This window comes from Neopsephotus bourkii, unplaced genomic scaffold (assembly GCF_033783945.1).
Source record: "Neopsephotus bourkii isolate Nb327-2 ecotype Australia unplaced genomic scaffold, CSIRO-AGI_Nbou_v1 NB_309, whole genome shotgun sequence".
Lineage (NCBI taxonomy): Eukaryota > Metazoa > Chordata > Aves > Psittaciformes > Psittacidae > Neopsephotus > Neopsephotus bourkii.
Genome location: NW_026900817.1, coordinates 438,322 through 451,681, shown reverse-complemented (window position 1 = coordinate 451,681; position 13,360 = coordinate 438,322). Strand labels below are relative to the sequence as shown.

Genomic DNA, 13,360 nt, shown 5'->3' with positions numbered 1-13,360 from the left:
GCAGGGTCTGCAAGGACACGGAGTCAAGGGATCATGGAATGGGATGCGTTGGGAAGGACCTGAAGCTCGTCCAGTTCCAACCCCCTGCCATGGGCAGGGACACCTCGCACTAAACCAGGGCACCCAAGGCACTGTCCAACCTGGCCCTGAACACTGCCAGGGATGGAGCATTCACAACCTCCCTGGGCACCCATTCCAGTGCCTCAGCACCCTCACAGCAAAGAATTTCCTCCTTATATCCAATCTAAACTTCCCCTGTTTCAGTTTGAACCCATTACCCCTTGTTCTGTCACTGCAGTCCCTAATGAAGAGTCCCTCCCCAGCATCCCTATAGCCCCACTTCAGACACTGGGGGTTGGAACTGGATGATCTTAAGGTCCTTTCCAACCCACCCCATTCCATGGTTCTATGATGATCACAGCACGGGGCAGCCAAGGAGCAGCCCAGGGGAGCTGTGGCCTCCTGTGGCTCTCCTGGCCCTTACCCAGTTGTAGAGGAGAGGGCAGGAGCGGATGAGCTTCTCATCCGGAGGCAGGAAGAACACGCTCCTGAAGCAGGCTTCCAGCAGGCTTTTCTCTTGGCCCACCAGCACCGTCTCCAGCGAACTGTGAGGGCAGAGGGGACCGGATGGGTGCTGGTGCTGGGAGCAGCGCCTCAAAGTGGTACCCAGGGAGGGATGCGCGGGTACCTGAGCTCTGCGATGGCCTCCATGGCGAGGTGCCGCACCGCCGTCTGCAGCTGCTTCGCGGGCTCCTCCTCCAGCAGCATCTGCAGGGCACAGTGGGTGTGAGGGACCCGGGGCCAGCAGCACCCTCCCCGTGGGTGCTGCTCCTCACCCTGATGTTCTGTACGAGGCGGTGGCTGGTGCAGAAGGGGTCCAGGCCCTGCTGCAGGCCGTAGAGCCGGGCGGTTCGGAGCACGTTGCAGATGCTGGTGAGGAAATCGATCTTGAAGCTCAAGCCCTGGCAGGGAAACACAAATGGGAAGCAGGAGAGGGGACAACTGGGACCGGAGTGCGGGGATGCAGCAGCCGGCAGCGGGGCCCCACCAGGGGATGCTGTTACCTTTGCGCGGCTCTTGATGAAGGCTTCGATGCACTCGATGCTCTTCTGCTCGAGGCGGTACACGGGTAACAAGTGGGGAGAGGAGGGAGGAGGAGAAAGAGAAGGAGAAGGAGGAAGAGGGCAGGGCAGGGTGCTGAGAGGCTCCGGTCCTTTGGTCAATGAGAAAATGAACATGAGCCATCAGTGTGCGCTTGAGCCCAGGAACCAACCGTATCCTGGGCTGCATCCAGGGGAGCGTGACCAGCAGGTCCTGCCCCTCTGCTCTGCTCTCGTGAGACCTCACCTGGAGAATTGGATGCAGTTCTGGTGTCCTCAACATAAGAAGGGCATGGATCTGTTGGAACAAGTCCAGAGGAGGCCATGAGGATGAGCAGGGGCTGGAGCACCTCCCATATGAAGACAGGATGAGAAAGTTGGGGCTGTTCAGCCTGGAGCTGCGTGGAGACCTCAGAGCAGCTTCCAGTGTCTGAAGGGGGCTATAGGGATGCTGGGGAGGGGCTCTTCATTAGGGACTGTAGTGACAGGACAAGGGGTAATGGGTTCAAACTGAAACAGGGGAAGTTTAGATTGGATCTAAGGAGGAAATTCTTTGCTGTGAGGGTGCTGAGGCACTGGAATGGGTGCCCAGGGAGGTTGTGAATGCTCCATCCCTGGCAGTGTTCAAGGCCAGGTTGGACAGAGCCTTGGGTGCCCTGGTTTAGTGTGAGGTGTCCCTGCCCATGGCAGGGGTTGGAACTGGATGAGCTTCAGGTCCTTTCCAACCCACCCCATTCCATGACTCCACAGGGGAGCGCTGCCCCTTCCCCAGCTGCCCTGGCTCATCCTTCCCTGCCTTCATCCCCACTGCCCCCAGCCCCTCGGGGCCCTTCACTCACCCGCTTCCTCCAGCAGGGCCACGGGCACCCCATGGTCTTGGTTCTGGGGATCCCCCTCGTCCTGCCAGCACAGCCTGGGTGTGCTGGGGGGCTTGGCTTCCATCCTATGGGCAGGGCAAAGCGGGGAGAGCAGGCAAGAGGGATGGCACCGCCGGTCCCTGCTTCTGCCCTCTCCCGGCGTTGTTGTGTCACAAAGGGCTGGGAGTACACACCCCCCCCCCGCCCCACCCCCGCCATTCCGAGCACCCCCTCCTGGTTGAGCAGGAGCCGTTTCCATAAGGAAACTCCCGGTTTTCCAAGGGGAAAACGGTTCGGCTGCGTCCGGATCTGGTTCTTTGCCAGCAGAGGGGGGAGGCAGCGCATCCCCTCCCTGCCTGCAGAACGGGCACAGCACGGGCACAGCAGAGCAGCCTGCAGGAGGGACCTGAAGCCCTCCTCTCCCTATAGTAGGGGGGGACAGCGCCATTAACCGCTATTAAATGCTATTAATTAAACGCTATTAAACGCTAGTAGCTGACGTCCATTGCAACCAATCCCCCTGACGAAGCTGCCCGAGCTCTATGGAATGCCTCTAGCACAGTTGGTGGCTCCATCCCATGGAGCTGGTCCCTGCATCCCATTATTCCCAACTTAACCAATTGTCCTCTCTCTGCTCCGTGATTCCTTCTCTGAAAGAGAACCGAGGGGAGCAACTCCCATTCACTGCAAAGGAGCCCGTAGCAAAGCCAGCCTGGAACCTGCCTTTGGGGCTCATCCCCCTGCTTACAAGGGGGCCGTGAATTAACCCGGGGTTTAACAGATCCAAGCGGTTAAAGCGCCCGATCGCTCGCACTGCAGCACCCAAAGGGGCAGGTTTAGGTTTTCCCTGCGCCTCCTGCCCCAAAGCGCGTTTCCAAGCGGTTGCTTTAAGGGATGGGACTGGGATGGGACTGGGATGGGACTGGGATGGGACTGGTAACGTGGAACAGCTCCGCTCCCAGGCAGGGTCCTTACCCCGGCAGGGGACAAACGTTCCCTTCCTTGCTCAGCAGCCCCGCAGCTCCTCCTCCGTGCGCACTATGGGAATGGCCTGGGACTTGCGCTTCGCTTTCGCCTGGGGAAAAGGGGGGAAATCAGGGAAAAAGGGGGAAAATTGGGGGGAAATCAGGGAAAAAGGGGGGAAATGGGGGGAAATCGGGGAAAAGGGGGAAAATCAGGGGAAATAATCAAGGAAAAGGGGGGAATCAGGGAAAAAGGGGGGAAATCAAGGAAAAGGGGGAATCGGGGGAAATCAGGGAAAATCAGGGGAAATAATCAGGGAAAAAGGGGGGAAATCGGGGAAAAAGGAGAGAATCAGGGAAAAAGGAAGAAAATCAGGTAAAAAAGGGGGGAATCAGGGGAAAAGGGGAAAATCAGGGAAAAAGGGGGGAAATCAGGGAAAATCAGGGGAAATAATCAGGGAAAAGGGGGGAAAGGGGGAAATCGGGGAAAAAGGGGAAAAATCAGGGAAAAGGGAGGAAATCAGGGAAAAAGGGGAAATAATCAGGGAAAAAGGGGGGGAATCAGGAGAAAAGGGGGAAATCAGGGGAAAGGGAAAATCAGTGGAAATAATCAGGGGAAAAGGGGGGGAATCGGGGAAAAAGGAGGGAATCAGGGGAAAAGGAGCAAATCAGGTAAAAAAGGGGAAAAGGGGAAAATCAGGGAAAAGGGGGGAAATCAGTGAAAAAGGAGGTTTTGAGGTGGTTGGCCTCTGCTTAGGAATAAAACCCTAAAAAGCAGGGTCTGGCGATGAGACCCGCTCCTGATTTTGCCCATCAGGACCGTGATGCCAGGCTGTGATTTAAGGCAGAAGCGGTGCCTGTGCTGCTCCCCATCCCCACCATGCACTGAAAGCCTGCACTGGGCATAAGCTGCTTTAGCCACTCTTGAGTCTTATTTAGTGAACAAGTGTAGGATTTATCGAGGGTATTAGTTATTTAGCTTATTTTATTTTATTTTTATTTTGTTTATTTATTTTTATTTATTTATTTTAATTTTAAATTTAATTTTTTATTTTATTGTTACTTATTTAGTCTATCATCTTATTTAATCTATTTTATTTTCTCTATATTGCTTATTTTATTTTAGTATGTATTTATTTAGTGAATAAGTGTATTATTTACTGAATAAGTATTATTTATTCAGTGTATTATTTATTTTTTATTTTATTTTTTAATTTATTTATTTTATGTTGTTTGTTTATGTATTTTATTTTAGTACGTATTTAGTGTATTACTTATTAATTTATTTGGTGAATAAGTGTATTATCTACTGAATAAGTATTATTTAGTGTATTATCTATTTTTTATTTTTCATTTATTTATTTTATGGTATTTATCTCATTTTCTTTATTCCATTATGTATTTATTTCGTGTATTATGTCTTTATTATTCATCTGTTTAGTGAATACAGGTGCTATTCAGTGAATAAGCTGCTTTAGCAGCGGGCTGAGCCACCCGCATGCCTTCTGAAACCCCTCTGTTCCCCTGTAGCACAACGCAGCCGAAGCCTTTGAACAGGCTGGGTTTGGGGCACACTTCAGCCTTTGAACAGGCTGGGTTTGGGGCACACTTCAGCCTTTGAACAGGCTGGGTTTGGGGCACACTTCAGCCTTTGAACAGGCTGGGTTTGGGGTACACTTCAGCCTTTGAACAGGCTGGGTTTGGGGTACACTTCAGCCTTTGAACAGGCTGGGTTTGGGGTACACTTCAGCCTTTGAACAGGAATTTTCAAGGCAAACCTCTGTGTTACCAAAACCCGGAGGGTTTGAGTGGGATTTCCACATTTCCCTTTGTTTCCTTGGTGTGAATGCTCCATCCCTGGCATTGTTCAAGGCCAGGTTGGACAAAGCCTTGGGTGCCCCGGTTTAGTGTGAGGTGTCCCTGCCCATGGCAGGGGGGTGGAACTGGATGAGCTTCAGGTCCTTTCCAACCCAACCCATTCCATGATCCCTTGTGGAAACCAGACACCCCCTCAACTGGAACAGCACCAGAGGGAGCAGAAACCACTGTGAGAGCAGAGCTCCAACGGGCACGTTTTGAACGCCTGCGGGTTTCCTGCTCACACAAACCCCATTGAACACCACCCAGGCACAAAGGGGCAGGGAAGGGGGGGAGAAGAGGGACTGCGATGCAGAGGAGGTGACGTTTCCCTCTTGGGGTGACTTTGTTTTCCCTAGGGAAGCGCTTTCTACATCCTCGAGCACTTGGAAACTCCTCTTTGATGGATGCTGCCTGTCAAAGGGGATGCGGAAGGCTCTCGAGGAGCTGCACCTCCTGCACACCACCATGGCACTGCCCTGGACTCCCACTCAGCCTCACACCATTGGCTATGCTGTGAAGTAGCTCGGCACCCTGCCCGGCCTCCTCTGCATCCCTATAACCAACACAGCACTGCCTAATCCCATCATCCCATGTAGGTAACGCAGTGAAAGCCCTGGTTTCGACAACTGAGGAGCTCGTGAGGCTGAAAGCTTTATTCCAATAAAGGGAGATCCTCACCTTGTTCAGAGCTCTCCCTTTGCCTCAAGTACCCATTTTATACCTTCCCCATCCCAAATCTCTCCTCCTTCATCCTTTGGCTTGGATACCCCGAGGATCCCAGCAGGAGAGTGCCAGGGCAGAATAAGCCAATGTTAACAGCACCATGGGGCTGCTCTGCTCTGGGGAACTGATTCCTACCATTGGGAAGCATCCAAGCACCAGTGGGATCAGCTGCTTCCTGTCTCCCCCTGCTCCCAAGCACTGATTGAGGCGCTGCTGCCCATCCTCAGAAGGTACTGGAGCCGTTTGTGTGAGCGCCCTGGGGCCAGCTCCCAGCATCAAACATGTTCCATGATTCACCACCGTTGCCATAGCAACCACTGTTGGTACCCACGCCCCCATGGGTGCTCCCCGGTAGAGGATGCAGTGGGAGCTGCGTGTGGCTGTGCTGGTGCTGGTGCTGCTGAGGCCGGTGATGGTCGGTGACGTGGCTGTGGTTACAGTGCCCAGGGATGCACCGGATGGTACTGTGTTTGCTGCAGAGCAGTGGGTGTAGGGAGAGGGGTGGAAGGGGCTGGGAGGGTGGAGGAGATGGAGGGGTTGTGGTGGCTCCCTATGGACACACCGGGAAAACCTCATTTGGGCCTAAGAAGGTGAATTCATGGAGCGGGGGTGGCTGGAAGCTGCTCACCCTCAGTGTGCACAATAGGTGCACACACAGGAAATCACAGTCATAGGAGGGTTTGGGTGGGAAGGGACCTTCAGAGCTCATCCAGTTCCAGCTCCCTGCAATGGGCAGGGGCATCTTCATCTAGACCAAGCTGCTATGAGCAGGGACACCTTCATCTAGACCAGGCTGCCATGAGCAGGAACATCTTCATCTGGACCAGGTTCCCATAAGCAGGAACATCTTCATCTAGACCAGGTTGCCATGAGCAGGAACATCTTCATCTAGACTAGGTTGCCAAGAGCAGGAACATCTTCATCTAGACCAGGTTGCCAAGAGCAGGAACATCTTCATCTAGACCAGGTTCCCACAAGCAGGAACATCTTCATCTAGACCAGGTTGCCATGAGCAGGAACATCTTCATCTAGACCAGGTTCCCATGAGCAGGAACATCTTCATCTAGACCAGGTTCCCATGAGCAGGAACATCTTCATCTAGACCAGGTTCCCATGAGCAGGAACATCTTCATCTAGACCAGGTTGCCATGAGCAGGAACATCTTCATCTAGACCAGGTTCCCATGAGCAGGAACATCTTCATCTAGACCAGGTTGCAAAGAGCAGGAACATCTTCATCTAGACCAGGTTCCCATGAGCAGGAGCATCTTCATCTAGACCAGGTTCCCATGAGCAGGAACATCTTCATCTAGACCAGGCTGCCCATACATGAATAATCATGGAAATACAAGCGTTAAATACAACCGAAGGAAACAGCCCCAGCATCTCCAGCAGCTGGGCTCCAGCTGCAAACATCTGCAGCCCTGCAGCAGTAACTGCAGATTAAACACCAACCACCAACAACCAAATAAACCCACCCCAAAGCATCACCGAACCCAAGCCCTGAGGATGCTGAAGGTTGGTTTCCAGTCAGAACCATGTAACTGCCCCCATTCTGCTTCACAGCGTGCGGCCAGCGGCCACTGCTGGAAGGCCACTGGGGATCCCGGGTCGTCGGTGGACACGATGCTCCGGTGGGAGCGTGGCCGTGGCTCGTGAGCCTCCAGCTTTACCGCGGTGCCGGCTGGTACACACACGTTTGTGGAGGAGTTCTGGTCAATGGGAATTCGGTGCTTACCGCCGGGCACTGCGTTGCAGGGAGCAGGTAGGAGGGCTGCGGGCACCTCTTCTGAGTGACTGGCAGGAGGGTATCACAGGAGAGGAGCAAAGCATCACCTGGACAAAAAGCAAACCAATGGGGTTCTGAGTTCTCATAATGTAGAGCCAATGTGCAAAGCCCAGTCTGAAGGGGGGTACGGGGATGTTGGGGATGGACTCTTCATTAGCGACTGCAGTGACAGGACAAGGGGTAATGGGTTCAAACTGAAACAGGGGAAGTTTAGACTGGATCTAAGGAGGGAATTCTTTCCTGTGAGGGTGCTGAGGCACTGGAATGGGTGCCCAGGGAGGTTGTGAATGCTCCATCCCTGGCAGTGTTCAAGGCCAGGTTGGACGAGGCCTTGGGTGCCCTGGTTTAGTGTGAGGTGTCCCTGCCCATGGCAGGGGGTTGGAACTGGGTTATCTTAAGGTCCTTTCCAACCCAACCCATTCCACGAGCCTATGAGTCAAGACCAAGAAGTCTTGGATACGCACCTCTGGCCGGGTCCAGGCCAACCTCTGGTGTTTGCCATGAAGGGCTCTTTGCTTTAGATGTGGTGGTTTTGTTAGGCTGGGGGCTGGTTTTGTCATGGAGCTCTCATTTTTCTGCTTGAGAGATTTTGGTAAACTAGCAAAACAAACAGAAAACGATTAAATAGTCATTTAATTAGTTATTTAATTAAATAGTTAACAATTTAATTTCTTAATTATTAAATGAGTTAATAGTTAAATTAGTTAATCATTTATTTAAATAGTTAAATATCTAATGAACTAGTCAATAAGTTAATTAGTTATTTAATTAGTTAATCATAGAATCATAGAATAGTTCGGGTTGGAAAGGACCTTAAGATCATCCAGTTCCAACCCCTGCCATGGGCAGGGACACCTCACACTAAACCATCTCACCCAAGGCCTCGTTCAACCTGGCCTTGAACACTGCCAGGGATGGAGCATTCACAACCTCCCTGGGCACCCATTCCAGTGCCTCACCACCCTCACAGCAAAGAATTTCCTCCTTAGATCCAATCTAAACTTCCCCTTTTTCAGTTTTAACCCATTACCCCTTGTCCTGTCACTACAGTCCCTAATGGAGAGTCCCTCCCCAGCATCCCTATAGCCCCCTTCAGATACTGGGAGGCTGCTATGAGTTCTCCACGCAGCTCCAGGCTGAACAGCCCCAACTTTCTCAGCCTATCGATATATTTATGTTCATCTATATATTTATGTTCATCTATATATTTAATACAAATATTCTTTCTAATTTCTAGTGAATGAGTTTCATTCACTAGAATGAAACTATTCAATTCCTATTCATTCACATTCTATTCATATAAATAATATATTCAATATATGAATATATTAACAAATTTAATCTATATTAAATATCCATATGTCCATATATATTTATGTTCATATATATATGTTAATATATACATTTATGTTCATATATACATTTATGTTCAAGTATATATATATTTAATACAAATATTCATTATTTGTAACTCTAGTGAATGAGTTCCCCCAGTCTAGGTACAAGCATGCTCTTTGTAAGCATCGTGGCTTTAACCCAACTTCCCTTCTGCCACATAAATCCGTGTTTTTACCTTTCCCAAAGGAAAATCCCTGCTGAGATGGGGTGGGAAGCAACATTTGAGCATCTGCTTAAACCACTGAGCTGGATTTGCCTTAAGAGCCATAACCAGCAATAGGAAACTGAGTGCTTGAGCCTCGCAGAAGGGTGCTCAGCCGAATTCCTTCCAGGTCATAGCTCCTGCAGGGTTTCCAGTGTACATTCCTAAAGGTGCATGAGCCAACAGTAAGTTAATCAGTTAAATGACACAAAGGATGGATTTACTGGACCTGAATCACCAAACCTGCATTGACTCCCCATTAGGAAGCCATCCACCTGGCGGGCTGTTTTGGGGGTGCACAACCTTGGGCAGCCCGGTGCCCACAGCGCCCGGAGGTACCTCAGGAGCATCGTGGTGCACCCAGGCTTCAGGAGAGACACGTTTGAGAACGACGTGGCCGTGCTGGAGCTCGGCTCTGCGGTGCGCTACGGCAGCGCCATCCAGCCCATCTGCCTGGCGCCGGCACACCTGGAGCCACTCAGCCACAGCGGAACCCAGTGCTTCATCAGCGGCTGGGGACGCAAGAGAGAGCAAGGTAAGGACGGGCTTTGTGGTGCTGAGCGGGGGATCAGGGGAGATGTGTTTGAAGTTCCTGCTTAAAGGGAAGATGTGTTTGAAGTTCCAGTGTTTCTTTGGCTGGAGAGAGGGGATGCAGAGTCCTTCAGACCACGCTTCCTGATGCTGCTCCTGCAGAATCCTTTCATATCAGCATGGAATGGGTTGGGTTGGAAAGGACCTGAAGCTCATCCAGTTCCAACCCCCTGCCATGGGCAGGGACACCTCACACTAAACCAGGTCACCCAAGGCTCTGTCCAACCTGGCCTTGAACACTGCCAGGGATGGAGCATTCACAACCTCCCTGGGCACCCATTCCAGTGCCTCAGCACCCTCACAGGAAAGAATTTCCTCCTTAGATCCAATCTAAACTTCCCCTGTTTCAGTTTGAACCCATTACCCCTTGTCCTACCACTACAGTCCCTAATGAAGAGTCCCTCCCCAGCATCCCTATAGGCCCCTTCAGACACTGGAAGCTGCTCTGAGGTCTCCACGCAGCTCCAGGCTGAACAGCCCCAACTTTCTCAGCCTGTCTCCATACAGGAGGTGCTCCAGTCCCTGCTCATCCTCGTGGCCTCCTCTGGACTTGTTCCAACAGTTCCATGTCCTTTTTATGCTGAGGACACCAGAACTGCATACAATGCTCCAAGTGAGGTCTCATGAGAGCAGAGCAGAGGGGCAGGATCCCCTCCTTGGACCTGCTGAAACACACCTGAACACAGGAAAGGGAACTCACCTGACTTCAGATTCACATTCACAGGTTCTCAGCGCTGTCTGCAGAAAGAGCTTTCTTATTAGAATCATAGACTCATGGAATGGGTTGGGTTGGAAAGGACCTGAAGCTCGTCCAGTTCCATACACAGTTCCATGGGCAGGGACACCTCACACTAAACCAGGGCACCCAAGGCTTCGCCCATGGTTTAGAGCTATTGCAAACCAACAACCCTGAAGCCTCTGAGCAAGGCGAGTGAGCAGAGGGGCCAGCACAAACACTGCATCACCTCTGAAGCCTGCCCACCTTTAACCCACTGAAGTTTGCCTCTGTTAGAAGCAGGCACAATCTCTGTGTTAGCCACCTAAGCACATGCAGGAATGAGCTAAAGCCTGATCGGGGCAGGGGCAGCACAGTAGGAACTGCTGTAGCATGAATATTTCACCTTTCTATATGCTGTCTTGCACTGAAGGTAAAATTTCAGCCGTGTTACAAGAAGCACAAGTGGAAATCATCCCTTCCAATGTCTGTAACAGCTCTGATGCCTACGGGGGGCTGGTTAACGACAACATGATCTGCGCTGGCTCTCTATGGGGAGGCCCCGATACCTGCCAGGTAAGAAGGAACATTACACCCAAGCTGCCACTATGGAACCCCCCAAGGCAGAGCATCAGGGGCACGGTGATGACCAGCATTTGTAGCATCATTCATTAAAATGGCACAAATATGAAGCAGAAAACATGTCAAAGGGCAAGAGAAGCATCAGGAATAAAAGCATGAGATGGTGATTCCTAAGCTGATGCACATCTCAAACCCACACTCAGTGATGGATAACAAAGTAAGAAGATAAAGAACACACGCAGGTTTATCCAACGTGTTCAGGGAGAAAAGCCTTAGAAGGAAAAGGTGCAGCAAGGAAACCAACCAACCTTTAGTTAAGGACACTGAAATTAATGCAGGTTTGGTGTTCTGGTCACAGGGGTGTCACCAGATCTGGTCTGCGTTGTGCTACCCACGTATTAGCATCGTTATTACTCACCAGTTAACTTAGCTGATGTTTTACTGACCTTAGTCTGCATCCTTTCCTGGAAGGGGGTATCTTTACTAGTGGGGTTTCTGTTTCTCTACAGGGAGACAGTGGAGGACCCTTGGCATGCTATCACCCCCCTACCAACAGATACTACCTCGTGGGGATCGCCAGCTTTGGAGTCGGCTGTGGCCGACCACGATTCCCTGGGGTCTACGTCCGTTTGTCTCGATACAGAAGATGGATACAAGCAGAACTGGAGCTGAATAACAAGGCTGTGAGCCCCATGAGGGCTCCACTCCCCATCCTTCTGAGCCTGACACCCACAGTGCTTGTGTGGAGTCTCTGAGGGGACAAACCACCGGGTCATCGCTGCAGAGGCTCGGTGTGCCTGGTAAACCTTTGGGAAGAGCCCTAGCCCCTGCTTCAGAATAAACCTGAGAGCCAAGGGACACACAGTGAGCTTTCCAAGCCGTGTTTGCACTTGTAGCAGTGCTTTCCTTTCTGCTTTTGATGCCCGTATTACCAGTACAGGGATTGGTAACAGCCTTAACCCTGATAATGAAGCTGAATACAGAAATGTTACCGATAATACTTCTTTCTTACCTTTTCTCTATGCTTTTCCAGCCATCAAAACTTAAGCGTTAGCGATGCCTACCACGCATTTTGTAGAAGGCAGCTGCCCCCTCTGCTGGGTGAATGCAGGCAGAGCAGAACCGTGCCTCACAGCTGAAAAGCAAAGGGGAAAAAGAACCTGCAGGGAGAGAAAAAGGTTTCTCCCCTTCATTACTTTTAGTGATCACTGCCATTTATGCACAAGTGACTTCGTTCTCCGAGCACTGGGTGCCACAGCTCTTGGGTGCTGGTGCTGCTTGGCCACTGAAGGACCCGAGGGCACCCAACGCATGAGTGCTTGCTCAGGGCTACGCTCATGAAGAATCAATCGGGACCATCAGGGATCAGGTTTTGGCGACTTTATTTACCAAGGTCAAAATCTGCAACCATCTAATTGCTTCAACAAATATGTACAATTCAGAGAAAGCATGTAATGGACTTCTGCTTGGAAATAACCAGCACGGTACTAGGTACTACAGCTCTTCCTCTCAGGATACAGACTTTACTCTCTTACAATCTAGACTGTGAAGTAAATCCAAAGTAAGTACTTAGTAAGTGATGACTCGAAGAGCAAACTCATGTTACTGTTTAACACTTCCATGATGAAAAATCAGCTGCTCTTTCCAAAACCCACTTGTTTTAAGAGGATAAAAAGGTACTAACGTGATGTCTGGCAGCATGACAGGTTTTACTTGCTGAACACAGAAAGAATGGGCCACCATTCTGTTACAGTCTTAATACTTGATAGCTTTAATTACTCTTGTTATCCTGTATTACAAAAGAAGGTCAAGGAACAACAGCACACGGTGAGGATCACAAACCATACACAGGAGTTCCCAAATTGGCTGCAGTACTGTAGGTCAAACCCTCTTCACCATACACACAGACCTGATGGGGGATGGAGCGAGAGGGTCTGGTTCCCAGAGGTGCCAAGCACGTCCCATGGCTTCCTTCTTCCTGAAATCCCACTTACAGAACCAGGAGGCACTGAACACCTCCTTTTGGAGCAGCTCCCTATGAACACCTCCACCCTGCTCACTCTTTCCTGATGTGCAATGAAAGCACCCCCTTTTCTGACATGATCATGAACAGAAACGGGCTCTCCAGTTTGGCCTAAAGGAAATGACCATAACAATCCCCCAGTTACGAACTGCAGAGAGAAAGGTGGCTTTATAGCTCACTAACACCATGATTGTGGAATGCTGTCTTCCCCATCCCTCTTGCAAAGAGCTCTGCTTGCCAAGAAGTCCATGAATCCCAAGATGAGGCAAATAAAACACACTGACTGACCGTATGAGAAGCAGTACACAGCTGGGGAGCGAGCAGGCCTCTGGGCTGCGTTCAGCTCGGAGCTAGCACAACACACGCACACGGAGCTCTAACACCTTTTGAACAGCATAGTCCATAGTGCAATTCCCGCTGACGGAACTGGAAGCAGGATTCGATCCTAACTATGGAAAACAGTGTAGTTATTGGTCATGCAATAAGCACTGCACACACATCTCACAGGATCACAGGAGAGGGGAGGTGGGACGGCACCTCGGGAGGCTGCTGGCTCCCA

At 50.9% G+C, this 13,360-nt stretch overlaps 1 protein-coding gene across 1 annotated transcript; it reads left to right on the top strand.

The window, feature by feature from the left end:
- Positions 1-5,860: 5,860 nt before the first annotated feature.
- TMPRSS12 (transmembrane serine protease 12) lies at positions 5,861-11,757 on the top strand. Its single transcript, XM_061347252.1, has 5 exons — positions 5,861-5,963; positions 7,068-7,266; positions 9,154-9,425; positions 10,630-10,772; positions 11,288-11,757. Exons 1-5 carry the CDS (start codon positions 5,861-5,863, stop codon positions 11,531-11,533), a joined length of 963 nt encoding a protein of 320 aa, XP_061203236.1. The 3' UTR covers positions 11,534-11,757.
- Positions 11,758-13,360: the final 1,603 nt, after the last annotated feature.

Excerpts from the sequence above, each read along its gene's own strand:
- TMPRSS12 (XM_061347252.1), top strand. The coding sequence starts at position 5,861 with ATGCAGTGGGAGCTGCGTGTGGCTGTGCTGGTGCTGGTGCTGCTGAGG. Across the intron at positions 5,964-7,067 it reads GCCCAGGGATGCACCGGATG|CGTGCGGCCAGCGGCCACTG; the intron begins GTACTGTGTTTG and ends TCTGCTTCACAG. Across the intron at positions 9,426-10,629 it reads GGGACGCAAGAGAGAGCAAG|GTAAAATTTCAGCCGTGTTA; the intron begins GTAAGGACGGGC and ends CTTGCACTGAAG.